General features: G+C 44.8%; 1 protein-coding gene across 2 annotated transcripts in view; it reads left to right on the plus strand.

The window, feature by feature from the left end:
- Positions 1-16033, plus strand: part of LOC143930418 (membrane-spanning 4-domains subfamily A member 8-like) — a 71543-nt gene extending 55510 nt beyond the window's left edge. For both annotated transcript variants that reach the window (XM_077454724.1, XM_077454725.1), the window contains 4 exons: positions 3429-3485; positions 3566-3709; positions 11142-11261; positions 15190-16033. In XM_077454724.1, coding sequence (XP_077310850.1) covers positions 3429-3485; positions 3566-3709; positions 11142-11261; positions 15190-15312 — 444 coding nt within the window. In that variant the 3' untranslated portion in view covers positions 15313-16033. The remainder of the gene's footprint in view (positions 1-3428; positions 3486-3565; positions 3710-11141; positions 11262-15189) is intronic.
- Positions 16034-27972: the final 11939 nt, after the last annotated feature.

The following is a 27972-nucleotide window of genomic DNA, read 5'->3' on the forward strand; positions in this document are numbered from 1 at the left end:
CACATAAGGGTGAAGTCTTTGTTGCACGATTAACATAGGAACAAACAGGAGTCGGTGATCGTTCACTGAGGATATCTATCTGGAACTGCATTTATGCAACTTTTTTTTTTTCACTTTTCCTTCTTTGTGATGATGGAGTGTCACTAATAATAGGTTATGCTTTAAGTAGATTTACAACACATGAATTGTGCTCTCACAGAGAGGAATTACCTAATATAGAGGGATTATCTAATATTTATTTTCAATTTTATAATTTATCATTTTATTTATCGTTAATAATTAATGTATTAATATATTTAAGGTGTTTGTAAACTCACTGGTGGTATTTTGCAATTTTTTTTCGAGGTCGCGTAAATATTTGATACAATAAGTATATTGTAAAAGGTGTATTACAACTAGTGTGGATTAGCTGGTTTGATTGAGAAAAGGTGTATAAACACACTGATTTACAGTAGAGGTGTGGAATATAATTTTTATTTATTTTATTTTATTTTTTGTAAGGTTGGCGCAGTCCACATATTCTATATATAAAAACAGGGTGGATTAAGTCTTACCAACGGTGGCTGGTGTTTTGGGGGGGGGGGGCAAAAAATGCACAACAGCCACCCCCCCCCCACGGGTCGATCGGATCAATCGCACTCGCACCCTCCATGTTGGTCAGGCGGTCTGTCAGGCCCACACTTACCCCATCTATGGAGCAGGCAGCAATTCCTTTCCGTGCGACGGCTTCCCTTGCATCACAACGGCCATGCTCTTTCTCCCTCCTCCTCGGACAATTTTCACTATTGTCACAATTGTCACTATTGTCACACAACTGGGTCTAATCTAATCTGGCTCTAATCACGTGCTTAAAAAACAAACAAAAAAAACCATTAGAATCCAAGCATCTGGCACCCTGCATGTATATTAGGATAGGGTGGGGGGGGGGGGGCGGCGCCCCTGTGCCCCTACTGTTTCACCAAGTTGGAATGTAACATTCCATTAACCTCAGAAAAAATTAACAGACCTAATATTTTGTTTTTGCATGTCCCCCACAAAATAAATACGTCTTTCCAGCCAATGGTATATTTTGAAAATGTATCTCTCCAGCCAAGATAAATTTTGTACATCCTTGCCTGACATCAGCTGGTTGATTACCTCTTTATTTCCATACCATTCTTGGTGACCAAAATATTTGTGCTGGCTGGAGACCCATGATGTAATTTCTGCTACCTTCTCCATGCTGCTGTAGTGGAGCACTTATTTATTTACCATGTTCAGAAGCAGGGCCATTTCATTCCTTTTAACAACATCCTGAACTCTCTGGGTTATTGACACATACAGGAAAGAAAAGTTTGTTTCCCTCTTTCAGCAACTCAGAGAGGCCACACTTGATAAGGCAGGAGAAGCTGAGCAAGTGATCTGCAGCCAGGTGAGAGGACCTCCACAGTTAGAAATGTCATTCAGGTAGCCAGGCAGGAGCCTAATAGCATGCAAGTTCTCTTGGAGACCCACCTGGTTACTGTAGGTAGCCCCTTCCCAATTGCTACCAATGTGATCTACTTCCAGTGGGGTTGTTCCATTACTGTGAAGAGTCCATGTATGTGCAGCTTTTTTTATCCTGTTGTATATTATTCTGCAGTGAATGCATTCTGGCCCTGTTTTGCATTATTAATTCTTACCTGCTTACCGGTAGTAACCTGAAAGTTACACTTATTCTGTCTGATCATCCAAAACACATTTCAGTTCAAATATGGACAATCTTAAGGTTTCATTCAGCTGACCATACATGATTCTTTTTTATTCGTTCAACCAATGGGTTAAAATTTTAAAAAATTAACCGATTCACGCATTCAATGTGGATAGGGGCAAACCCTCCTGAGCTATTGTATTCTGCGAGAGGGGAGCAATCCCCATCGGCAGAATACAATGATCAGTGTTGCTGGGTATAGCTGTTGGCACTGATCATTTTGGAAAAGCCCAACAGGCTGGTTCTGTAAAAGTCAATTGATAGATCGACTTGTGTACAACCAGTTAGCCCATACATGGATTTAAATTTTGGTCAGTCCCTGCTGAACTGGCCAAATTTTTATCCATGTATGGCTGGCTTAAAGAAGCCCATAGATGACTTGATTTTCTTTCCTTCCACCATAGTGTTTATGTGGGAATGCTTAGCACAGCGCGATTATGTTCTGCTGGCAAGGGGCCCGTTGAACTGTCATGGCCAGCAGAACAAAATGATTACTACTAGCAGCTATAGCCGAAGGAACGTTGTAATTATATCCAGAAGAAGCTGAATGTAATTTGACAAAGCACATGCTGTTGAGGAGGGGTGTTGGAAGTACAACAGCAAAGTTGCTTATAAACTGACAACACGGTATGCATTATACCTATCTATACACCAGGTGATGCTGTAGTGTTATCGTGTAATGTGCATGTATTCAATGATATGATGTAATCAGAGGAAGTACCTTCTTTCATCAAGTGTGTACTTGTTTGTGCTCCTGTCTCCATGCTGTAAAGACAAAATTTTTAATCCTCCATGAAAGTAAAGTTATTGTCTACATTCAACAAGCTTCCAGTGCATCCTTTCAATACTCTGCCAACACAATCAGCATGCCCATACATGGATCAAATCCATGTCGATTCCCTGCTAAATCAGCTGATTTTCGATCCTTGCATGGTCCGCTTTACTTGTCCTTGATCAATTTATCATTTACCTAGCTTATCATTTGCCTGACTGATATCTTATCTCAACAGTTAATAAGCAGGGAGTCAACATAGTGACTAATCTACCCAAACTATAGTTGCTAATTTGCAAATTTCTACATTTGACACAAAATAAAAAATATGGAAAAGTATAAATGTAGACATTTTAATGTTCCATCAAAAATTTTGTTTAAATCCGAGTTTCAGTCCCACAATTTGATTTATTTTTTTAAGACTCCACTCTTACTTGACCCACTCTATATGCAATCTTTAGATAGTGTTATTCAAGTAGTCCTTTTTATTTATGTTTGAATTGAATAAAAGTACCTGGATCTAGGAAGCTGGCAGGGTCCATCTCCACTGTGGGCATCTGAAGCCCTCTTCTCTCTTATTGCGAGAATTGGTGCAGCTGGCTACCCAGCATACACCTCCCGATCTCGCGCCTATGCAGTATTGCCACTGTGCGGCGCTCTTTCTTTCTGAGCCCTGACACGTTGCCATAATAGCGTCAGCGGAAGTTCCAATGATCACAAGATTTTGTTACAAGAGAGGAAACATACAAAATAGGTTGAACTCCACTTTAAGGTCTCTAGTTTCAACTCTGCAATAATACCTTTAATTGTGCAGTATGTTCACCTTAAATATTGAAAAAATGCCGTGTGTGTGTGTATGTATGTATGTGTGTGTATGTATATGTATATATATATATTAACGTAACATATGTACTTTGTTTCCTGCAGTATCTGGTCTCAGGAGGCTTGTGTATTACTGTTGGGATCAAGCCTAGTCTAACCTTGGTGAGTCACCACAGAAGATGATCCAGATATTTTGAGCTTTTAATCTTATAGTGTGTAACAGTTTTTATGTCTTTATGCAGGTAAAATGGACCTTAGCATTTATTGCCATCTGCTGCTTGATGTCTTCAATAGAGTTTTGTTTAATCTGTGTGGATTTGACTGACGTTAATAGTTATAGCTGTCCACCATGGAATCCTTGCTGGACCGGGGACTATGTGGCTAAGGTATGTACCAGCAGGTTAAAAGGAGTGAAGTATCTTGTTAATGATATAGCAGGCAACATTATATTCATGTGCTGGAGTCCTATTACCAGTTCTGTCAACATCTTTATTAGTCTCCCATCCTTTTGCCTATGGAGGCACAACAAGAATATTACTGGTATTGAGTAATGCATTGCTTATAAGAAGTATTTATACCCCTTGAAATTTTCCACATTTTGTCATGTTACAACCAAAAATGTAAATGTATATTATTGGGATTTTATGTGATAGACCATCACAAAGTGATACATAATTGTGAAGTTGAAGGAAAATAATGATACATGGTTTTCAAACTTTTTACAAATAAATATCTGAAAAAAAAGGCATGCATTTGTATTCAGCCCCCTTTACTCTGAAACCCCTAACTAAAATCAAGTGGAACCAATTGCCTTCAGGAGTCACCTGTAAATAGAGTCCACCTGTGTGTAAATTAATCTCATCATAAATACAGTTGCTCTGTGAAGCCCTCAGAGGTTTGTTAGAGGAACTTGGTGAACAGACAGCACCATGAAGGCCAAGGAACACACCAGACAGGTCATGGATAAAGTTGTGGAGAAATTTAAACCAGTGACGTCACATTTGCAGATTCTCAGAGCGGGGCCGAGAGGAGCAAGGCCTTTACCTACTGCAGCCCTGCGTTCTGAGCCCACCCACCCCCTCTCCTTCTCCGGCTGTGGCAGCAACACCCAGAGAGAGCAGCCAAAGTGTCTTCACTGTGTCTCCTCCTGAGCCCTGACTCCTCCAGTCTTCAGTTTCCTCCCAACCGGCAACGCCATTCTGCAGTGCTGGCTGGCTTAGATCCACGGCTCAGTTGCCCCGACTCCTGCAGCACATTGCCCGACCTCCCCTCCTCAGAGCTGCCTGACTGCCTGAGAGGGGCCCCCAGCCTGGACCAGGGAACAAAGACCGGCGCTCAACTTCTCACCAGACCAGTCCAGATTAGAAGGTGAGCAAATGGAACCTGATTGCAGAAGGTCAGGTGACAAGTCAGGGCACTATGGCTGGGGACAGTACAGTAATAAGCCATAAAAAAAGTAGTTCCCTGGCCCCTGGGGGGGGGCCCCTGGGGGGGGGGGATAAAAAATTAAGCTGACAATTGGGGGCAATAAATGAGGCTGATAAGGGGGGGCAATAAAATGAGGCTGACAAGTGGGGGCAATAAAACGTGAGGCTGACAAGTGGGGGGGGGGGGCAATAAAAATGTGGCTGACCAGTGGTGGCAATAAAAAAGGAAGCTGACAAGTGGGGGCAACAAAAAACATATACAGTATGTTACATTGTCAGCTTTAATAAAATAAGGCTGACAATTGGGGGGGGGGGGGGGCAATGAAATTGGGGCTGACAAGTGGAGACAATAAAAAAAATAGCCTGACAATTGGGGGGGGGGGCAATAAAAAATTAAGGTGACAAGTGGGGGCAATAAAAAATGAAGCTGACAAGTATGTAGGTAACAAAAAATATATATTTAAAAAACGTATACCACCTGTCTAAACTGGTGACTACTGTTTGCTTTTGTTTTTCCAAAAATTGGCAAAAAAAGTATAAAAAAATCATCTTTTTTTGGTCTGACGTGAGGGCGTATGCGAAAGGGGGGGGGGGGGGGGCGTCCCGGAATGGCAGTTTGGAAATGTGGTCACCCTACTGCAGAGATTCACAGCTCAGGTGGGAGAATCTGTCCACAGGATATCTATTAGTAGTGCATTCCACAAATCTGTTCTTTATGGAAGAGTGGCAAGAAGATGGCCATTGTTGAAAGAAAACCATAAGAAATCCCATTCGTAGTTTGCGAGATGCCACTTGGGGGACACAGCAAACATGTGGAAGAAGGTGCTCTGGTCAGAGGAGACCATAATTTACTTTTTGGTCTAACAGCAAAACGCTACATGTGGCTGAAAACGAACACTGCTCAGCATGATGGAGCAGCTTGCTATAAGGCAAAAGTGATAACGAAGTGGCTTGGGGAACAAAACATCGAAATTTTGGGTCCATGGACAGGAAACGCCCAGACCTTAATCTCATTGAGAAATTGTGATTCAAGCCAGGGAGGCAATAGAGAGAGCAAGTCTTCATCCAACCTTGCCCTGGGGAATCACCATCTGTGTGTGTGTCAGTCAGGCAGAACTGGTGCAGAGTCAGTCAGGAAGACTGGGAAGAGAAACAGCCAGGCATGGTTGGTGACAGCCAGGTGGGCTAGCATTCTGCAAGCAAATGGAACTGGGATCAGTGGCCACAGGAATCAGGTGTTATGCTGTTCACTCCAATTTTGTGCTTAATGAATGGACTGAGAGTACTTACCTGTAATGGGCTTTTGCTGAACTAGGGATATACTGTTAGTTCTCTCGGGAGTGATCCAGGAAGATCTGTACATAGAGGAACGAGTTGTGTGCAGGAGGTGGTAAGAATAGGAGTCTGTATATAGGAAGGAAGTTGTCCCTGAAGTTCTGTTTGTTGTCATCCTAGGCATCCCATAATCCCTTAGAGCCGGTTCACACTGCGGGCGATGCGAGGCGAGGCGACACGACTCGCCTCGCTCTCGCAAGTCGCCCCCGTTCTGTACAATGGAACCGTTCTGAGAGGAGCGACTCGAGTCGCTCCGACTCAGAAAAAAGGTTCCTGTACTACTTCTGGGCGACCTCGGGGCGACTTGCATTGACTTCTATACAGAAGTCATCTGCAAGTTGCCGCTGAGGTCGCGGCAGGTCGCGGCGAGGCAAGTCGGTGTCGCCTCGCCTCGCCTGCAGTGTGAACCGGCCCTTACCCTAGTCAAGTTATCATCCCATAATAAAATAACAAAACAACCCAAAGACTGATTTTCCGTGTTCAAATGAAAGAAATGCAGTGTGACTGCCTGTGCAGCAGTGGACAACCCTAACTTCAGCAAATCCTGTGGAGGAAGTGCTACACTTCTAGTGTTTCCTCTCCATAAACAATGTTTTATTCACTTTTAACATGCAAATAAATATACTACCAAATGATCATGTGACTTGTTCAGGAAGAGTCAGTTCTTTAGCACAGGCCCCTCCCTCTTGCCATATCATAGTATTGGGTGGGTACAGAATGGTGCGGCAGCAATGACACACACGGTCCAAGTGCAAATAATGGAACTTGTATTGGAGTAATAGCAAAACAGTTCACAAAAAACCCAGTGGGAGGAGGCCCAACTGGAAACACTCATGGATGCCAACAGAGTGTAGAAGAGCAGGTTTCAGGCGCACTGACAGCGTCTGTCTGGAGGGGTAGAATGCAGCCTGGCTGGTCCGAGCCAGAACAGGAAAGGTGTGCAAGGAGAGTGTGGAGTACTAAGCTTTTCCTACTTGTCTAGAACTTCTCCCTGCTGCTAATACTGTCCCTAGCAGACAGGTAACCTGCCCCTATGCTGACGGCATGCAAATGCGCTCCAAATCCAGGAGCCAGGGTCTTAAATAGACTCTACTATACTTAAAGGCCCAATGACTCAGGAAACCATAGTGAAACCATGTTTCTCCTGACTTCCTCTCTCTCTGCACTGCCGCTGCACCTGCCTACATAACCATCTACTGGGAGTGTGTCAGAGAAATTCCCATAATAGACAAGCGACTGGGCGCTCTGCGGTGCACCGGTGTGCACTGGTGCGCTGGTGCGCTTGTGCGCACTAATATATGGGCGCACGCGCGTGTGCCTGTGCTCCTGTGCGCGCATGCCCATGGCATTTGCCGCCAAGTGGCCTATTTCGACGTCCCCCGCCGTGTGCTCAGTGCTGTCCGATCTGCATCTCCCAGTGCCCTAGTACCTGTAACCTTGCTTGGAACTCCTGATCTCCTGATTACTCGGCTTGACCCTTGGATCGTCCTGTTTGCTGCCTGCCCTTGGCCTCAGCCTGTCTGTGACCTTGGACCTGCCTGCTCCTCTGTACCGCGCTGCCCACCTGTTGCCAACCCTGCCTGTGACCTGGACTTTGAACTTGCTTGACCCTTTGTACTGCACCACCTGCCTGTTGCCGACCGTGCCTGTGACTGGACTTGACTCACCAGCTCTTACTCTGCATCCGCTGCCAACATCCAGCTGTCTGGATACCTCCTACCCATCTGCATCAGGCCCTTGGGCCTCTTCTCCTGCATCTAACCCGCCAGGTTCTCATACCAGTCTGTGCTCCCTTGCGTCCTGTCCATACTGCCAGGGGCCGCGAACCAGACACGTAAGGGAGACCTTACCCTGCTATCTCGGGCTCGTCAGTCAGGTACGCAAAGTCTGACAGAGTGTCTAATTAATGCTTGTACTGGCGTAACTTTAGTTACCCAGGGAGGAAGGAGGGGGATATGATATAAAGATATCTCTGTGTCTGCTGAGGCTTCTGACAACACAACCAAGGTGGTGACCCTCAGCTGCAGTTTCAGTACATGCTCCAGGGGAGCCGGTGCGGCCTCCCTCTCACATTTGATCCGATGTCAATGTGTCTCTGTGCTGGCGGCGGGGATAACCTTGGATACCAGTATGTGACAGGACAGACCACTCCCCTCCCCTTCACACAGGCGAGACGGGGCTGCTGAATGGAGGAGGCGGGTCATGTACTGCGTGGAATTATAACCAGTACTACGGGGAACATTCTTCCTTCCTGGTGCACAGACCCGCCTTCTCCCCACTGCCTCCGAACTCTGTGTCCTTCCTGTTTCTGTTCCTCTGTGAGTTGGTCTTACCCCCTCCTCCCCTATCTCCTCCCCTCCCCTCACCTCCATCCAAGTCAGCCGCCGCTGGTGTCTCTTCAACTCCTTCTTTGCTTACAACCACCTCTCCCACCACCTGTCCTCAGTCTTGGCAGGACCTGCTAGGGAGATAAACACGCTCTCTAGCTGGAGCCAAAGAAGAGGGACTTGGCAAGAGTGCAGCGGGGCGGGCGCAAGCGGGAATGTTAGAACATTCTGCACTGCGGAACACAGGGCTGGTTGCAGTGGTGTATTTACAGGTTTGTGCTGCCCTAGGCCTGACTAAACTCGTGCACCCCTTAACTTAAATATGACCCATCCCTTCCTGCTAAGGCCACACCCATTTCAGTTTAAGACCCGCCCTATCATCTGTAAACCACACCCCTTCCTCTTTAGGCTCCACCTTTTCCTTTTTGTACATTAAAAGCGGGTACTGAGTGCCTATTTGTAAGCTCCCTGAGGGCTGAGACTGCGAATGTACAATGCAGGCCTCAAAATTTCAAGTCCTTAGCCACTAGCCAGGCCTTAAGAGTTATTCTCCACCACTTGCCCCCCCCAACCCCTACCCATGCTCCGCCCCTAAGTCCAATCTTAAATTATCTCATGAAATTGCACTGTTAAATGTTTTTATGCAGAATTAAGATCCAACAATAAATATTAACAACTTTAACAATATTAACATGAAGCATATCACCACCCATCATCGCAGCCTTATCAGATCCCATCAGTGCAGCCTTATCAGTGCCCATCAGTGCAGCCTCATCGGTCGCCACCGGTGCGGGCCTCATCGGTCGCCACCGGTGCGGGCCTCATCGGTCGCCACCGGTGCGGGTCTCATCGGTCGCCACCGGTGCGGGCCTCATCGGTTGCCACCGGTGCGGGCCTCATGGGTCGCCACCGGTGAGGCCTCATCTGTCTCCCCCAGTACGACCTCATCAGTCTCCCCCAGTACGACCTCATCAGTCTCCCCCAGTACGACCTCATCAGTCTCCCCCCGTAACGACCTCATCAGTCTCCCCCCGTAACGACCTCATCAGTCTCCCCCCGTAACGACCTCATCAGTCTCCCCCCGTAACGACCTCATCAGTCTCCCCCCGTAACGACCTCATCAGTCTCCCCCAGTACGACCTCATCAGTCACCACCAGTGCGGCTCTATCAGTGCTGCCTCAAGCGTGCTGCCTCATGTGGACACCAGCCACTGGATATGTGACTGCAAGTAACTTCTCTCCACTCCCTCCCTGGCCTGTTATCCAGCAGCTCCAACGCTCCATACAGTGACTGTGAGTCTCGTCGGCTCTGAAAGTGAGACTGGAGTCCGAAGTGACTCACTGACGTCACTCGTTGCTAGACGACAGGCGGCCCAGGCATTTGCAATGAGTGCAGGGCAAGAGGCTCCACCCACCTGTTCCTCCTGCTGTTATCGAGTCTCTCTCTCTCTACCCCGCTGATCGGCTGATGTGAGAGAGACTCAGCAGAGGCAGCGGCAGCCGTAGAGCACCTGAAGTGCGACTCAGACATGTCATGTCACTGTTGTCACATCAGTCAGTGCTATTTCGGGGGGATCTGCCCCTGTGCTGTCATAATAAGGAAAGGTGACATGCTCCTCCATGCAATGGATATTTTCAGCAACTCAACAGAGTGTTGGAAGAGTGAAGGAAAGTTATATATATGAGTATATATCATTATTGCGTATATGTTGATGGGGATACAGGGGACGGGGTTTAAAGCAAACCTGATGCTTATTTTTTTTCTAGGGCCAAGTATAGCTTTTACCTCCTGGGACTCTTTAACATTTAGTGCTTGAGTCCAAAAGGGATATACTATACCAAAGCAAACTTCATACAGATTGAATGTTTAAAGTGTAACTAAAGGCAAAACGTTTTTCTTTCATTTTTGGAGAGAGTTATAACCCCTGTCAGGTTTTTCCTTTGACATCTGTGTCTGTGGCTGCTCTCCTGGTGGGGGGGGGGGGGGGGGGGGGGGGGGTCTGCACTGATAATCAGCACATTGATTATTAGTGCAGACCTATTGAGGATGCACACTGGAGAACACCATTCAGTGCCAGTCAGTGCCTACTAGAGATCAGTGATGCCTGCCAGTGCCTCCTGATCAGTGCTGTCTATCAGTGCCACCTATAAGTGCACACCAGTGCCGCCTATAAGTGCACACCAGTGCCACCTATGAGTGTCCATCAGTGCTGCATATCAATGCCACCTATCAGTGCTGCATATAAGTGCCTCATCATTTTCAGTGCTAATCAGTACTGCCTCATCAGTGAAGGAGAAAACTTACTTATTTGCAACATTTTTTTTAACAGAAAACAAAGCCTTTTTTTTTTTTTTTTTTTTTACCGTAACTAAAGCTTTAAAGGGTAACTCCACTTTCAAGGAAAACAAAAGCACATACATTTTTTTTTTTTTTTTCTATCTCCTGGGGACTCCTCTAAAGTTGAAATGTCTGTACTGAGTTCCCATCTTTGCAAACCTTATCTGGGGTTCCCACCATCTTAGCTACATTTTATTTTTTTATATTGTGGAACATGTAACAGGAGGAGCTGAGACATACAGCACACCCAGGTAGACAGGAACAAAGTTGGGAACTATGGGAAGGTTCTCCACTTTTACTAAATTATCTATAGTATGTATAGGTAATACTACTATAGTACAAGGATATATTATCAGCATACAATTAACATTGTCTACAATTTTTTTAACAGCTGCATGGGATAGCTTTGGCATTCCTATTTATTGCTTGTCTGGGGCAGCTCGGAATGTCCATTTACCTGCTGGTTATCGGCAAAAGAGCATTGAGTGCCAAGGAGGATTACACACCAGAGGTAATACAATGCTTCATTGCACAACACAGGAGTAAGCTTTTGTTAGAGTAGCAAAGCTTCTGATAGTGCCACTGGAACTCAGAATGTTCTATTTAACCACTTCAATACCGGGCACTTTCACCCTCTTCCTGCCCAGGCCAATTTTTAGCTTTCAGCGCTGTAACATTTTGAATGACATCTGCGCGGTCGTTCAACACTGTACCCAAATTAAATTTTGATATTTTTTTTTTTCACACACATAGAGCTTTCTTTTGGTGGTATTTGATCACCTCTGCGGTTTTTATTTTTTCACTATAAAACAAAAAGTGCGACCATTTTGAAAAATAAACAATATTTTTTACTTTGCTATAATAAATATCCCAAATTTAAAAAAAAAAAAAAAAATTCCCCAGTTTAGGCCGATATGTATTCTTCCACATATTTTAGGTAAAAAAAAAAAAAACACAATAAGCATATATTGATTGGATTGCGCAAATGTTATAGTGCCTACAAAATAGGTTATTGATTTATGGCATTTTTAAAAAAAATGTTTTTTTACTAGTAATGGCAGTGATCTGCGTTTTTTATTAGGACTGCGACATAGCGGAGGGCAGATCCGACACTTTTGACACCATTTTGGGACCACTGACATTTATATAGCGCTATAAATAGCCATTGATTACTGTATAAATGTCACTGGCAGGGAAGGAGTTAACACTAGGGGGTAATCAAGGGGTTAAATGTGTTACCTAGGGAGTGATTCGAACTGTGGGGGGATGAGACTGACTGGGGGAGGAGACCAATCTGTGTTCCTATATACTAGGAACACGTGATCTGCCTCCTCCCCTGACAAGACGTGGAGTGTTGACACGCACAGATCCAAATTCCTGCTCTGTCAAGAGTGATCGCGGGTGCCCAGCAGGCATTGCGGCCGCCAGGCGTGCACATCAGCTCCCCTGTGACGCGGCCCCTACTCCAACAGGAAGCTTGGGACGTCATATAATGGCCACCCAGCATAGAAAATCCCATCTGCGAATGTCGTATGACTATGTCCGGATATTGAAGTGGTTAAACTTTCTGAAAGTCAGTATTTGAATAAACTTGCCCTAGAAGTGACAAGTTACATATCCGCGATCAGTACTGTTCATCTTACCATGTATGCTACTGATACAGATTTATATGAATGGATCATCTTACCTTTTTACCAAGCTATTTCCAAAGAGCAAAATATGTGTTCCATCCAGGTTTCTATCACGTAAAGTGTGTAAGGCTCAATTCACACTTTGGAGTGCAAATTTATATGGGTGCAACTTGGATACAATTTTGACCTTGGCCAGTGATAATGGACAACTCTTTCTTACAAGTGGCATTGTATAACATTCAGGTAAGACTTTCTTGCAACTTTTGAGGGTTAACATTGAAGTCTATGGACCTCAAGTTGCATGACAGTCGGACCAAAGTAGCGCATGAACTACTTTGAAGTTGCTGAAACTTGAAGTCGTTCATATAAGAATGGTTATCATTGGAAAACATGGGGAATGATTTGTCATGCACCATTGATCTCCAAAGTTGCATGACAAGTCACACAAGTGTGAATGAAGCCTTATGCCGTGTACACACGGTCAAACTGTATGACGTACTTAGTCTGGCGGAAAAGTACGCCAGACTGTCCGTCGGAATTTCCGAACGGGCTACTTGCCCACACACGGCACTTTTTGAGCGGACTAATACGGCGTACTAAGTCCGCCGTACTATCCGCCCTACTTTTGAAATGAACGGACTCGCCCACACACGTGGAGGAAAGTCCGCTCATTTCGAGCGCGTCTCCAGGTAGGCGGGGCCCGCGAAGGAGACGTCGCTGGCCCCGCCGCCTGGTATGGACTTAAAGGGGAACCCCAACGCCGAAAAAAATCGGCGTGGGGGCCCCCCCAAGTCCACAACAGACCCTTGTCCGAGCACGCTATCCGGCCGGCCAGGAAAGGGGGGCGAGCGAGCGCCCCCCCATCTGAGCCGTACCAGGCCGCGTGCCCTCAACATGGGGGGTGCCTTGGCCCCCACCCCAAAGCACCTTGTCCCCATGTTGATGAGGACAAGGGCCTCTTCCCGACAACCCTGGCCGTTGGTTGTCGGGGTCTGCGGGCGGGGGGCTTATCGGAATCCGGGAGCCCCCTTTAATAAGGGGGCCCCCGGATACCGGCCCCCCACCCTATGTGAATGAGTATGTGGTACAATGTACCCCTACCCATTCACCTGTAAAATAAAAGTACAAAAAAAAACACAACACACGAGATAAAATACTTTATTGCACAGCTTCGGGGGTCTTCCGTCTTCAGGGGTCTTCTCGCCGGACTCCTCCGCTATCTTCTTGTAGCTCTTTTGCTAGCGGAGGAGTCCGGCTTTCTTCCTCGCCGCCGGCCTCTTCTCCCGACTTCGGGGGTCTTGTCTTCTTCTTCTTCTTCTTCTTCTTCTTCTTCTTCTTCGCCAGGGCCGCGCTGCGCGGCCACTTATATAGGGACAAGGGGCGGTGTCACATGGCTTTATGTCACATGGGTTGATGTCACATGGGTTGGTTACATGGGTTGATGTCACATGGGGACTATGACATCGTAAGGGGGCGGGGTCACCATGTGACACCAACTCATGTGACATAAAGCCATGTGACACCGCCCCTTGTCCCTATATAAGTGGCAGCGCAGCACGGCCCTGGCATTGTGGCCGGAGAGATCGTCGAGTCAACATCTCCTGAAGAAGAAGAAGAAGAAGAAGAAGAAGAACGGAAGGCGGCGGCGGCGACGGCGACAGAAGACCGGGCCACCGCCTGTAAAAGAGCTATAAGAAGGCGCGGTGGCCCGGCAGAAGAACCGAAGAGGGGGACAAGACCCCCGAAGTCGGGAGAAGAGGCCGGCGGCGAGGAAGAAAGCCGGACTCCTCCGCTAGCAAAAGAGCTACAAGAAGATAGCGGAGGAGTCCGGCGAGAAGACCCCCGAAGACGGAAGACCCCCGGAGCTGTGCAATAAAGTATTTTATCTCGTGTGTTGTGTTTTTTTTTGTACTTTTATTTTACAGGTGAATGGGTAGGGGTACATTGTACCCCCATACTCATTCACATAGGGTGGGGGGCCGGTATCTGGGGGCCCCCTTATTAAAGGGGGCTCCCGGATTCCGATAAGCCCCCCGCCCGCAGACCCCGACAACCAACGGCCAGGGTTGTCGGGAAGAGGCCCTTGTCCTCATCAACATGGGGACAAGGTGCTTTGGGGTGGGGGGGCCGCGCGGCCCACCCTTCCCCAAGGCATCCCCATGTTGAGGGCACGCGGCCTGGTACGGCTCAGGAGGGGGGGGGGGGCGCTCGCTCGCCCCACTTTCCTGGCCGGCCGGGTAGCGTGCTCGGACAAGGGTCTGTTGTGGACTTGGGGGGGGGACCCCCACGCCGATTTTTTTCGGCGTTGGGGTTCCCCTTTAAGTCCATACCAGGCGGCGGGGCCAGCGACGTCTCCTTCGCGGGCCCCCCTACCTGGATACCCGCTCGAAATGAGCGGACTATTCTCCGGGCGGGAAAAGTCCGCTCATTTCAAAAGTACGGCGGACTGGCATACACACGGCCGGATTGTCCGCCGAAATGCGAGTACGACGGACAGAATTTCGAAAAAAACGAAATTCTTAGTATGCCGGACTGCACGCTGAAAAAGTCCGCTGAAGCCCACACACGAGCGGACTGTCCGCTGAAATGTGTTTCGGCGGACTAAGTAGGCCATACAGTCCGCTCGTGTGTACGCGGCATTAGACTGTATGACCCTGAAGACTGTGGTCAAATATAGAGGTACAATGAAATTGGTCTGTGGTAGCTACATTGTTTTATATAGGGGTTCTGCATATACTTAATACTGTCTGTTTAATCTAGTGCTATTCGCATAGTGATCATACCATCTTGTTATTTCTTATTTTGCAGGTCTTTGCTGTAAACAATGAATATAAGTATTTTATATCCTGTGAAATGCCACAAACAGCCAATGAAAACCCAAATTACAATCCTCTGACCCCCAGCAGCAATTCATCAGATGTCAAAATATGATGGGAGTCCTGTTTATGACAGCTCTACGAAGGAATACTAACCACTAATAGTAAATTACACGTGAAAATAGATTCATGATTGGGAAATTTTTTGGAATTAGACTAATGCCAAGTATACATGATCAGACTTTCCGTAGGGGAAATGTTGGATGTGAGGCGGTAAGTCCGACAGTGTGTATGCTCCATCAGACATTTGTTGGCGGACTTTCCGCCAACAAATGTTGGCTAGCATGTTCTCTTTTTTTTTCCGCCAACAAATGTGTGTTGTCTGACTTTCTGATCGTGTGTACACAAGTGCATCAGACAAAAGTCCAAAGTACAAACACGCATGCTCAGAAGCAGAAGCGGTCAGTCTTGTAAACTAGCGTTCGGAATGGAGAATTAACATTCGTGACGTGGCAAATTCTGAAATCTCCAAATGCAGCGCACAATTCTCTTCTTCTTTAATGGGATAATAATGAAGCCGCTTTGCTGGTGATACTGATAGATTTCTTGCAAACAAATTTTCAAAGGCTTTTTTTTTCTAGTGATATCAGATAATATTAATGCTTTTTTTTTATTTATTTTTATTTGTGCAAGTAACCACAACACTTTATCCTATAGTTTTTAAGATCAAAGATACAACTATGTTGGTGTCCCTTGTCAATTTTACATTGTATTTTTTTTTAAATGTAACTGCCTACTCCCAAACTGTCATTTGAAGTAAAACACATAGCCAAGTATTATTCTCCACAATTTTTTTATTGTGCATTAAAAGAAAAAAAAGAAAAATGGACATACTATCTGCCAATAGAACTTAACCAAAAAGTGCATTCTATGCATCCAAAAATATAGAAAATATACCAAATCAAATCATTATTCAACCCAAAAAAAAAATTTCAAAGTAATAATGCCAAGGCCAATAATAAATAACACGTTATCTCCTCTGATTCCGCAACATGGTTGGTTGACGAATGGCTGTTCAGAAACAAACTGAAAAGCATGAAATGAAAAGCGCAAACTAAAAAGCATGAATCAACACTTACCAAACTTCTACTAACACGAAATTAGCAGAAGGAGCCCAAAGGGTGGCGCTAATTGTTGGTCAACATTTGTATGACTGTGTGTATGCAAGACAAGTTTGAGCCAACAACCTTCGGACAAAATTCCACAGTTTTGTTGTCGGAAACTTCGGTCGTGTGTACGAGGCTTAAGACTGTGTGGAAATATGTGGAAATGTGGAAATACTCCTGCTGGCTTCAGAAAACCTTACTCTAAGGGTTTGTTGCTCCAACACTTCATATTCCTGATAGGTGCCTGCTGTATTATGTACGTGTATGGAAAGTATCCTGTTCTCTTTTGTAATGCTTTCCATCTAATAAAGTGGTTGTAAACCCTTACAAACCACTTTGACCTACAGGTAAGCCTAGATTAAGGCTTACCTGTAGGTCCAAGCAATATCTCCTAAACCTATACGGTTTAGGAGATATTTGCCTGAAGACAGGCACCGCTGTCTACGGCGCATGCGCCGTAGACAGCGGCGCGCAGGCGCACTGAACGCGGCAGTTCCAAAAATGGAGCTGCCGCATTTGTCGACTCCCGTGCGCATGCGTGGGAGTGACGTCATCGCGGCTTCGCTGAATGACAGCAGCGGAGCTGCGAGACGCCACAAGCCACATGGATGCGGCGGACTACAGGGGACAGCGCGACTTCGCTGGCTCCTGTGTCAGGTAAGTGACACATAATGGGCTACTAATGCGATGCATAGTAGTCCATTATGCTTTACCTTTGCAGGGAAAAAAAGAGGAAGTAAACTCATCAGGGTTTACTTCCTCTTTAAGTTCTTGTGGTAAAACCAAGGAAGCTTAGACTTCTGACGTGTATCAATGCTTTACTAAACAGGGAAAAATCTGCACATACAAACTGTAGGATGAACAATACAACACAGCTTATAGCTTACAAAATATATGCCTACACATATAAACATGTACACTTTAAGTAAACCAAACAATTACTCAACTTAGGGGGTCAAGATGTCCTCCATGGTCCTTTGGTCAGTCCAACTCACAAAGTTCTCCAGCTTCCAGCAGCCATGTTTCCTCTTTGTCCTCCCAACAACCATCTGTTGTCCGAACACAAGTTTCTTGCAAACTCTCTCCATGCTCCTCCCACCCATTTCCTGCACACACCAACTTCCTTTGTTCAGCTCCAAAACCTATCCATCTGGTTTATTTACATATCAATGGAGGGGGAAGGGCTATCAAGACAATATACAAAATTGGCCATAGCAACACACTTTGTATTGCTTCCTTTGTGTGAAATCCCCGGTGTTCCTGCCAGTCCCTTTGCATTCCTAATAAAAACTGATCACATTAAGCAGGAGAGCACATCGTGGTCAGTTCTCTAGCTGTGCTGGGAACTCAGTGTGCTCTCCTTCTATGATCAGACTTGTCCTGAGACGCCCCTGCTGCATGGCCATTCACTGGGAAGCTCAGTGTGCTGCTGCTTCTCCTCCCCAAGCTCTTATGCAGCTGAGAACAGAGGATATGAGATCACTTATAAAAAAAAGGGAAAAAAAATATTTATAATGTTTTTCTATATCTATACAAAAATGTTTTGCCTTCATTTCTCTTTTAAACTGAATGGGTTGTTTTACAAGGTGATTATTTACAATCACTTTAACGCTGAACGCCCAGCATATATAACAGTCTCAAATTAATGCAGCTCTGCAATCATTAATACATCATGAAAAGTATATTTTTTTAATGAAAGTAGTGTATGTACTTGAAATTGACTTGGTATCAGACCGTTGTAACCTGTGCTGCAGAGCTCAGACAGAGAGAGGGATTAGTGGCACAAATAGCCAGTCAGGTATGTTGCATGGCAAGGAAGGGGTATGCTGATAGGAGACAAAAGCAAAGTGAGTGATAAGTTCATCAGCATGCTCCTTCTTCTCAACTCCAGTTACAAGGTGAGGGTGGGGAGACCGGTAAGTGAAAGGGAATCTGCAATAACTGTTAATAACCCTGAATTGTGCATGATGACACCAAGGAACTGCCCACAGCCCAGAGATTTGGGGAGAAGAGGACGACATCAGAGTAAGGAAGTCAGGGAAAGTAGTACTGCCTGTTCCTCTACTCCTCTACTCCAGGGGTCTCAAACTAGCGGCCCTCCAGCTGTTGCAAAACTACAAGTCCCATCATGCCTCTGCCTGTGGGAGCCATGCTTATAAATGTCAGCCTTGCAATGCATCATGGGACTTGTAGTTTAGCAACAGCTGGAGGGCCGCCAGTTTGAGACCCCTGCTCTACTCCCTAGACCTAATTGGGTTGATTTACTACAACTGGAGAGTACAAAATCTAGTGTAGCTGTGCACGGTAGCCAATCAGCTTCTAACTTCAGCTTGGTAAATTAAGCTGATTTCTATGCACAGCTGCACCAGATTTTGCACTCTCCAGTTTTAGAAAATCAACCCCAGTGAGTATTTTACTCTTGCGGTGTGTACGTGTGTGTTGGGGGGAGGACATTGCAAGGGTAGATTTTGTCTAATTCCTTAGGTTGAATTTTAATCTGTTTGCCTGGGATTCAATTTTAAGTGATTCAAAGAGTTTGGCTTTCTTCCCAAGAAACCTATAGGCTTGGATTAGAATGTCTGTTCTTAGGAAATCAGAAGGGCTAAATAAGAAGGTCCTCTTGCCATAGTAGGGTAAACGTCTAATTCACAAACCTAATAAATAACAGCATGGAAGTTCAAAATGTGCCATATAAACAGATCTAATGCTGTGTACACACGAGCGGAATGTCAGACAGAAAAAGTCAGAAGGAAGCTTTTCATCGTATATTCCGATCATGTGTATGCCCCATCGGATTTTTGTTTAGAAAGTTCTGACAGACCTAAAAAGAGAACATGTTCTAAATATTTCCAACGGAACCAATTCCTATCAGGGAAACCGCTCTTCTGTCCGCTTTTCCTACGGACCAAAAACGACGCATGCTCTGAAGCAAATACGAGACGGAAGCTATTGGCTACTGGTTATTGAACTTCCCTTTTCTAGTCCTGTCGTTCCTTTTGTATGTCACCGCATTCTTGATGGTCTGACTTTGGTGTGATCGTGTGTACGCAAGACAGTTTCAGTGGAATTGCGTCGGAACTCCATCAGAAAAACCTTCAGAGTCTATTCCGACGAGAAAACTGGTCGTGTGTACAGGGCATTAGGATATCTCAGAAGATCTTGCCTAAGGAAGCCTCAGAAAATATCACCAAAAGCCAGTTCAGAGTATCTCAGAAGAAAGACCACCCAACCAAGAAAAGCCCCAATCATGTTTTTCAGTGTATACCTGCTTTAGTCACTGTGACAAACGCGGGTATCAGATCCCTGCCCTCCTCACTAACTCCTGACAGTGTACGGGACCACAATGTAAGTGCCAGCAGCCTGAGAGCGATTTTCACTGGGCTAATTAAGAAATTAACCCTTTAACTGCCAGCACCCCCTCTTTTGGATCGAGCAGGAGGAAACTCGTAGTTTTAGCAATACCAATTATGATTTTCGAATAATCGTCTGTAACACACACTGTCACCACAGACAGGGACGTTCAGAGGATTTATCCTATACAGTAGCACTCTTCAAGAGACAGGTTGTTGTTTATTTTGCATTAACCCCCCTAGCGGTAATCCCGAGTCTGGCTCGGGTTGGGATTTTACTAACAGGAGCGGTAACCCTGAGCCAGACTCTGGATTGCATCGCTGGATGCAGGGGTGGACACAGGGAGAGTTACTTACCTTGTCCCCTGGATCCAGCGATGTCCTCAGTGCTGTGTGATCAAGTTGTCCTCCGCTCAATTCACAGTGCCGAATGCCGCCAAGCTCCATTCCCTGCGACGTTACGGCGCACGGGAGCGGAGAACGGCGGCAAATTCAAAAAAGTTAAAAAACGCAAAACACACACAGTACTGTAATCTTACAGATTACAGTACTGTATTAAAAAATACACACCCCCTTTGTCCCTAGTGGTCTGTGCAATGCCCTGCAGGCACTTTTATATTATAAATACTGTTTTTTCTGCCTGAAATTTGGAGATTGTCCATAGCAACCAAAAAGTGTCCCTTTTTCAGTGTTTTAGGATTTGATTACATTATTGAATAATTTTTATTATTATTATTTATTATAAACTTTATCATACCCGGGATGTCTGCTAGACTCTGGTTTGAACATATTTAAGAGAGTTATTCCTAAGAATTACAGCACTACAATATAAGACGCCAAATTTCCATGCAAAATAATTGTACCGCTTTCAGCACCTAAAACCAGACTGAATCTTCGCCGCATCACCCAGAAATTTACGGAGCATGCTGTCCCGGAAGAGGCGGCCTTTTTTCTGCTTCATCATTCTATAACCCCCGTTAAAAGATACAGGAGATCACTGATCTGCCACCTCCTCAATGCAGCTAAAGCATGTATTCCTCTTCACTGGAAACAGCGTTCTCCCCCGACTGTGGCACATTGGCTGCGGAAAGTGGAAGAAGTACGCAAACTAGAAGATTTAATCCTCACGGCCCAACATAAACAGGAGGTCTTTAAGAAGACCTGGGATATATGGTGTATGTTTATATTTTCAGACGAAGGTCAGCGTCTGTTGATGACCTGACCCTACCACATCATCCCTGCAGGGTTGGTATCTCAGGCCACCGCCATGTCCACGCACATCCGCTTGACTCTCCCTAGCCCGCCTTCTCTATTTTCTCACCCCCCCCCCTTTTTCCTCTTTTTTTTTTTCTTTTCTTCTCTTTCTTTCTTGATTCTTCTTCTCCCTCTCCCTCTTTCCTCTTGTCATCCCTTTTCCCTTCACTCCTTCTCTTTGACAGCCCTGGATGCCCCCCCTCACACTGTGCATGGGGGGCGCAGGGGTCGACCCCCATTTCAAAATCTTCTACCTGAGCTATGACGTAGGTTGCTGTTGCTTTTGATCTGAGCAGTGACCGATCGTTTATTTGATTGTTCTCTCATGACTTGTACACTGCTCTGTTATATTTGTTGTCATACTGATATTTGTAGTCATAGCTCTGTATGTTTTCCTGTATGTATCATGGGGCACCACCCCTTCTGGAGTTAAATAAATAAAGATTATATTTGAAAAAAAAAAAAAACCAGACTGAATCATACCGCCAGGGAGGTTAAGAGCTTAGGGACAAGGTTAACAGTTTTCAGAATAAAGTTTTCATAATGAAGGTCAAAATAGGTGCAAATAAAATATTTACAGAAAAAACATAAAAAAGAGAATTCAGCAACAAAAAAAGAAGGTAGAATTAACGAGGAAGTATACTTGCAATGTGCTTAGGTCGATGAGCCAGGTGTGGTCGGTTCTCAAACTTGACAGATGCTCTTTATTTGATGGTAAAGGAGAACTCCCTAACTGTCCTGGCATCTTCCTTTTCTTTGGGATCAAAGGGGTGTGGACAGATGCTTTTGGCCAATTGTCTGGTCATCTTCTCTAGGGGTTGGTTGCTGGGAGGTCTTTACATTCATGACCATGTGCCAGATACAGCTTGGGATAAATATTCATATCTCTGCTTCTCTACTGTTTACAGACTGCTAGCATCCATATTATGGTCCAGCCTGACATTTGATTTAAAAAAATATAAACATGGCATGTTTCCAATGTCTATTTTACCTGGGAGAAATAAGTGGTGCCAGTAGTTCCCCATATGATCTGACATAGGGGTGTCTGGACTTGAAACGTTACAAATTATCTGAGGAAACTAAATATGTCCATATTATGGCTGTGCTATTCTTATTTTGGAAGTTATAAAACTTGCTGAAGTTTCAGAACTATACTAAACTGTCTGAAATTTATGTGGATTGAGTTATTTTCGACAGGGATCTGTTGGTTCTCTGGATTGAGAGGGTGACAGTTTTATTAGGGTTTCCAGCCTTAAATTGTGGATTAGGTAATGGAAAACTCTGTCCGATCAATGGACTGATAAGGTCCTGGCCTCAGTCACCAATTTGTGTATTGGATAACTTAAAGGAAAAGGTGGGGGCAAGGTCACTGTGGTGTGCCCTTCACTGGACAACATGGCTGAGATGATCTGCACAATGACAAATTGGCCACTGACCACACAGCTATGCAGTACGCATGACCATTACAGTCACTATGTAGTGATAATATGCTAATTGCATAGAATAATTTCTGAATAAATTATTTTAGTTTACAGAACAAAAGCATTGTGAGTACATTAAAACCATGCAGACAGCATTCCTAAAAACAAAATAAATAAATAAATACCCATCTTCTTTTTTTTAAGGTGGTATTATTCAAATTTTTCGAACAGTTAATAATAATAATAAAAATGACATGGTCTATGCCAATCTGTTTTCTTTCACTGGTTTAGGAGATGATAGAGAAGGTATTATTAAACATCACAGGACTACAGTTAAACTATTCACTCTCTAGCCATTATGGGAATGAGAAGTTACTAATGGTTATTTTCAATTATTTTTTTTAATGGCTTATAGTCTACTAAATAGCCCTTAAAGTTCTGGGTGACACCATGGCTCGGTGACACTTAATCAAAGCCTGTAGTGCCACTCCCTTGGTGTATGTGTGAGGACACCAGTACATCAGTGACACGGAAAAGGGGTGGGGCCAAACTCCAAGGCTGTCCAGGCCATCAAAAACACTTTATTATATCTCTTTAATAATTGCAAAAAATTACCTGTTTATCCTGCCAGAAATCTGGTGGTGTCTTGTGTTTTGTTATATTTGCATTGCTGTCTTATACAGTGTTATCAGCCTTATCCAGTCCTTCTCTCTTCTTGCTATCTAACACCTCCCCTATGTCATGGAGATGAAGAAAGTGGGAGGTATTCTACAATTGTAGTACATTTCCTGTACTTAAGTGACAACTTTGCTCCTTCATAGATACAGTTGTAACCCTCTTTTGAGGAATGGGTTAGGATAAATGGCCATTTCCAAACAAGATATTGTGCTAAGCCTGTAGGTAACAAGAGAACCAGAATCTCCGCTGAGTGGAATAGTGGGTTTGATTAAAAAAAAAGGTGGCAGTGCCTCCACCCAGGATGGGACCTCTGTGAACAGAGAGGATTCCCTTCCTGTGAAATTAATGAGTAATCTAATTAAAGTAACTGGGAGCAGATGAACTACTGCAGCCAGAATATAACTTTAAGCATAAATATATAGATGCACATCAGTATAGAAATAACACAAGCTTTATTTAACAAAAGATTAATAACAGTAGAATGTACAAACAGGTGTTACCTGCATCGGTCTGACAGGACCGCTGTTGGAATTGTGCACATATACCTGGGTATATATAGTTATCAATAAAGATACCTCTGGTAATGTTGCAGCAAAGTCCAGTTCCAGGGGCCCTTGATGATGATCCGGATGCGCCACCTTGGTGTCAAAAATCAGAAAACAGAATCTGAGATGATGGTGAAATCCTCCAATCAATGTATGACCAGCCTGTAATGTAGCTTTTCACCAGAAGAAATTGTGATCTAACACTGGAACTCAGAATCTGCCTATCTACGCTTCATCTTCATCTTAGTCCTTAGCAGTGTCTAATTTATCACGCAACAGGACCTCTAACTACCTGTGGGTCATCGGATGCCCAACCTGGCTCTAGCAGTTATTGAGTCCTGAGCTAAAATGAACCATAGAATCCCAGATCAGAAGTGACAGGGTTTACTATAATAACAGGAGCTGCATATAAACTCTATTGTAATAAACAGGTTCACCTACTATGATACAGCAAGATGACCACTACACACACACACACACACACACACTGTGGGGTTGATTTACTAAAGGCAAAGATATTGTGCACTTTGCAATGTGCAGTTGTTCCAGAGCTTAGTAAATGAGGTAAAGCTTCACTTTGCAAAGAATACCAAATCATGTGCAAGAAAAATATATATATATAATATTTGCTTGCACATGATTGGATGATGGAAGTCAGCAGAGCTTCTGCTCACTAACTAAGCTCTGGAGCAACTGCGCTTGCAGAGTGCAACTGCCCATTGCAAATGCACAGTCTATTTGCCTTTAGTAAATCAACCCCTGTGTCACAGACTGAACTATCTGGTATAGTGCATGTGATAATATACTGTATATATGTTGTAGGGGATCAGACTCAAAGCAGGGACCAACTCAGTTTGCTTAACACAAGTGTCATATTTAATCCAAAGGATATTCATAAGCAGAAGGCAAAGACCTCTTGCTACAAATCATAAGAAAGTAAACTTCTCCTCTACTGAGCCTAAAGCCCCATACACACGGTCGGACTTGTACAAACTTTTCCGTGGACTTTTGTACAAAGTGTGTTGTCCACAAGTTTGTATTGCATACACACGGTCGGACTTTTTGACAACAAACACGAACGTGGTGACGTCACAACGTACGGACGCCACTTCAAAAGAGGACGTTCAATGACTCCAGCGCCACCTTTGGTCAACTTCTGTATTGTAGTCTGATCGTTTGCAATGGTTCTGAGCATGCGTGTTTGTACCTTGTACAAAAGTCCGATGCTTTTGCATACACACGGTCGGACTTTGCTCCATCGGACTTCTGTTGTCAAAAAGTTTGTCCGTTCGCAGAGCCAACAAAAGTCCGATGAAAACAGAAAAAGTTTGTCCGATGGAGCGTACACACAGTCGGATGTTGCTCCAAAACAGCTAATTTGCATGTTTGTTGTCAAAAAGTCCGACCGTGTGTACGGGCCTTAAGGCCGCGTACACACGCGGGGACTGTTCGCTCAACTTTGTCCGCTGAACAGTGTTTCGGCGGACAGTCCGCTCGTGTGTGGGCTTTCAGCGGACAGTTTCAGCGGACAGTCTGACGAACAAAGTTTTTCGGAAATTCCGAAAAACTGTCCGCTGAAACTTGGTTTGAGCGGACAGTGCGCCCGTGTGTAGGCTTGTTCGTCAAACTAAGTCTCGCGCATGCTCAGAAAGAATTTACACGCCGAAGGTTGCATTGCAGTGTATAGGACGTCGTTTTCTAGTCCCGTCGTACGTGCCGTTCACGTCATCGCGCACGGTTTCAGCGGACTGTTCGTTCGTCGTGTGTGGGCAAGTCCGTCCATGCTAATTTTGAGCGGACTGTCCGCTGAAACTGTTTGACGGACAAAGTTGAGCGAACAGTCCCCGCGTGTGTACGCGGCCTTACTGTGTCCGTAGTACATCAAAGTCCTTGGTTTAAGGCAGTGTTTCTCAATTCCAGTCCTCATGGCCCACTAACAGGTGATGTTTTCAGGCTCTCCATTATTTTGCACAGGTGATTTGATCAGTTTCACTGCCTTAGTAATTACCCCAGCTGTTTCATCTGAGGGAAATCCTGAAAACATGACCTGTTAGTGGGCCATGAGGACTGGAATTCAGAAACACTGGTTTAAGGTAAGTGTCCTTTATAAAGCAAGCAATTGTATCCAAGTTCAGTTATATGCAGCCATGCTCCTAGTTGCCTCCTACATGGAGACACCACACACTCTCCTCGAGAGCTAAGACCACATCAAACTGTGGTCCATGAAGTTGGGAGTCTGTCCCACCCAGATCTTTATCAGACGCTTAGTAAAACCAGCCCCAGAACAGACTTTAATAACACAGGGTAAACTGTTATGCAGAGTATTGCAATTAAGTGCTGGAAGCTTCTTAGATACAAGCAAATGGCTTTACTTTTATGGAGGATGTTAGATTATGTCTTACAGCATTAGAAACCTAAAACAAGAACAAGGAGCATACAAGTGCGTACAATGAACATAGACAGAACATCCTGTGATCACATTTGCATGGAATAACACACTATAACACTGCAGTGCCATCTGCTGGATAAATAGGTATAATGCATACAGTATTGTCAGTATATTAGCAACTATGCTGTGGTACTCCCAACACCCATTCTCAACAGAATGTGCTTTGTCGAAGTATATTCAGCTTCTTCTGGGAAAAAAACTATGACGTTCCTTCAACAAAGGCTTGGTGAGTGCATCAGCAGTCATCTCCTCTGATGGGCAATATTGAATGTCAATGAGACCTTGCCAGTAGCCAATAGCTGCCCTTGCGTCGTATTTGGTCCATCGGACCAGCACACAGACGAACAGTTTTCCCCAATTTTTAGTCCGTCGGACTTGAGTCCATCGGTTAGATTTGAAACGTGTTCTATTTCTAGGTCCGTCTGATTTTTTTTATAAAAAGCGGTCAGACTAGCCCACACACGATCTGATTGTCTGATGGACCAATCTCGTCGGACCTAGTCTGCCGCAAAGTCCGGTCGAGCGTATGCGGCATAATTCTTCTTCTGTTGCTTTTCTCTATTTATTGGCTTCACATTTTGGCAATTTTTCTATGTCTCCCCAGGATGTTGGTTCAAGTATGCTGTGAAAAAAATGAGGGAACTAGGCTCACAGATAGATAAAATCACTATAGGAAAAATACTGAAATTAACCCACAGCTCAGCAGTAGACAGTAGAATGGCGGAAATGAGCTATAAATGCCTAACCAGGTTGCATGCAACTTCTGACAAACCTGTAAATATCAACCCGGCAAATCAGCGGATTGCTGGAGAGGATGTAAAGAGATAGGAACAATGGCCCATCTATGGTGGAACTGTCTTAAAAATCAAAAAGTTCTGGGTAAAGATCTCAGCTCTCATAAAAGAAATCACTAAAAAAGAAATAGTGAACGATCCATGGGTTATTTTTCTGCATGGAGTGAAAGGAGGGGTTGAGCAATATAAAGATTCATTAATACCACATCTACTAAATGCAGCAAAAAGACTCATCCCCAAGAAATGGTGAGAAGTGGAAAGCCCATCTACTTGGGAGTGGATAGACACAATAGAATAAACATATAATATGGAATGTTTGAGGTATAACATAGAGGAAAAAAGTGTGGGGGTTAAGGAAAAATGGGAGTGTTGGAAAAAATCATTGACAATCCTTGGTAAAAAAAAACATGGAGCTACGCGGAGGCACTAAGGGCCTAGTTCTACATTGGTGAAAGAACAACAAGAATAGAATTACACTAAGGCTGCTTTCACACTGGGGCGGGAGCAGCGTCGGCGGTAAAGCGCCGCTATTTTTAGCGGCGCTTTACCGTCGTTTTAGCGGTGGTGTGCGGGCGCTAGCGGGGTGGTTTTAACCCCCGCTAGCGGCCGAAAAGGGGTTAAACCCGCCCGCAAAGCACCGCTGCAGCGGCGCTTTGCCGGCGGTATTGCCGCGGTGTCCCATTGATTTCAATGGGTACGAGCGGTATAGGAGCGGTGAATACACGGCTCCTTCACCGCTGCAAAGATGCGGCTAGCAGGACTTTTTTCACCGTCCTGTCAGCGCATCGCTCCAGTGTGAAAGCCCTCCGGCTTTCACACTGGAGTTAAAGGGGCCGGTTTTTTTCAGGCGTTACACAGGCGCTATTTTTAGCGCTGTAACGCCTGAATACCGCCCCAGTGTGAAAGCAGCCTAAGTAAAAGAACATTGGAGCAGCATTGAACATGGGGCAAAAAAATAAATAAAAAAGAATAACACACTATAACACTGCAGTGCCACCTGCTGGATAGATAGATATAATGCATAGAGTATTGTTAGTTTATTAGCAACTATGCTGTTGTACTTCCAACATAAAGAAATCTCTGCAGGCATTAACATAGATTGCAAATTGAACAATCCG

Source organism: Lithobates pipiens, unplaced genomic scaffold, assembly GCF_037356315.1.
Source record: "Lithobates pipiens isolate NorthernLeopardFrog02 unplaced genomic scaffold, aLitPip1_a1.2 Scaffold_25, whole genome shotgun sequence".
Taxonomy (NCBI): Eukaryota; Metazoa; Chordata; class Amphibia; order Anura; family Ranidae; genus Lithobates; species Lithobates pipiens.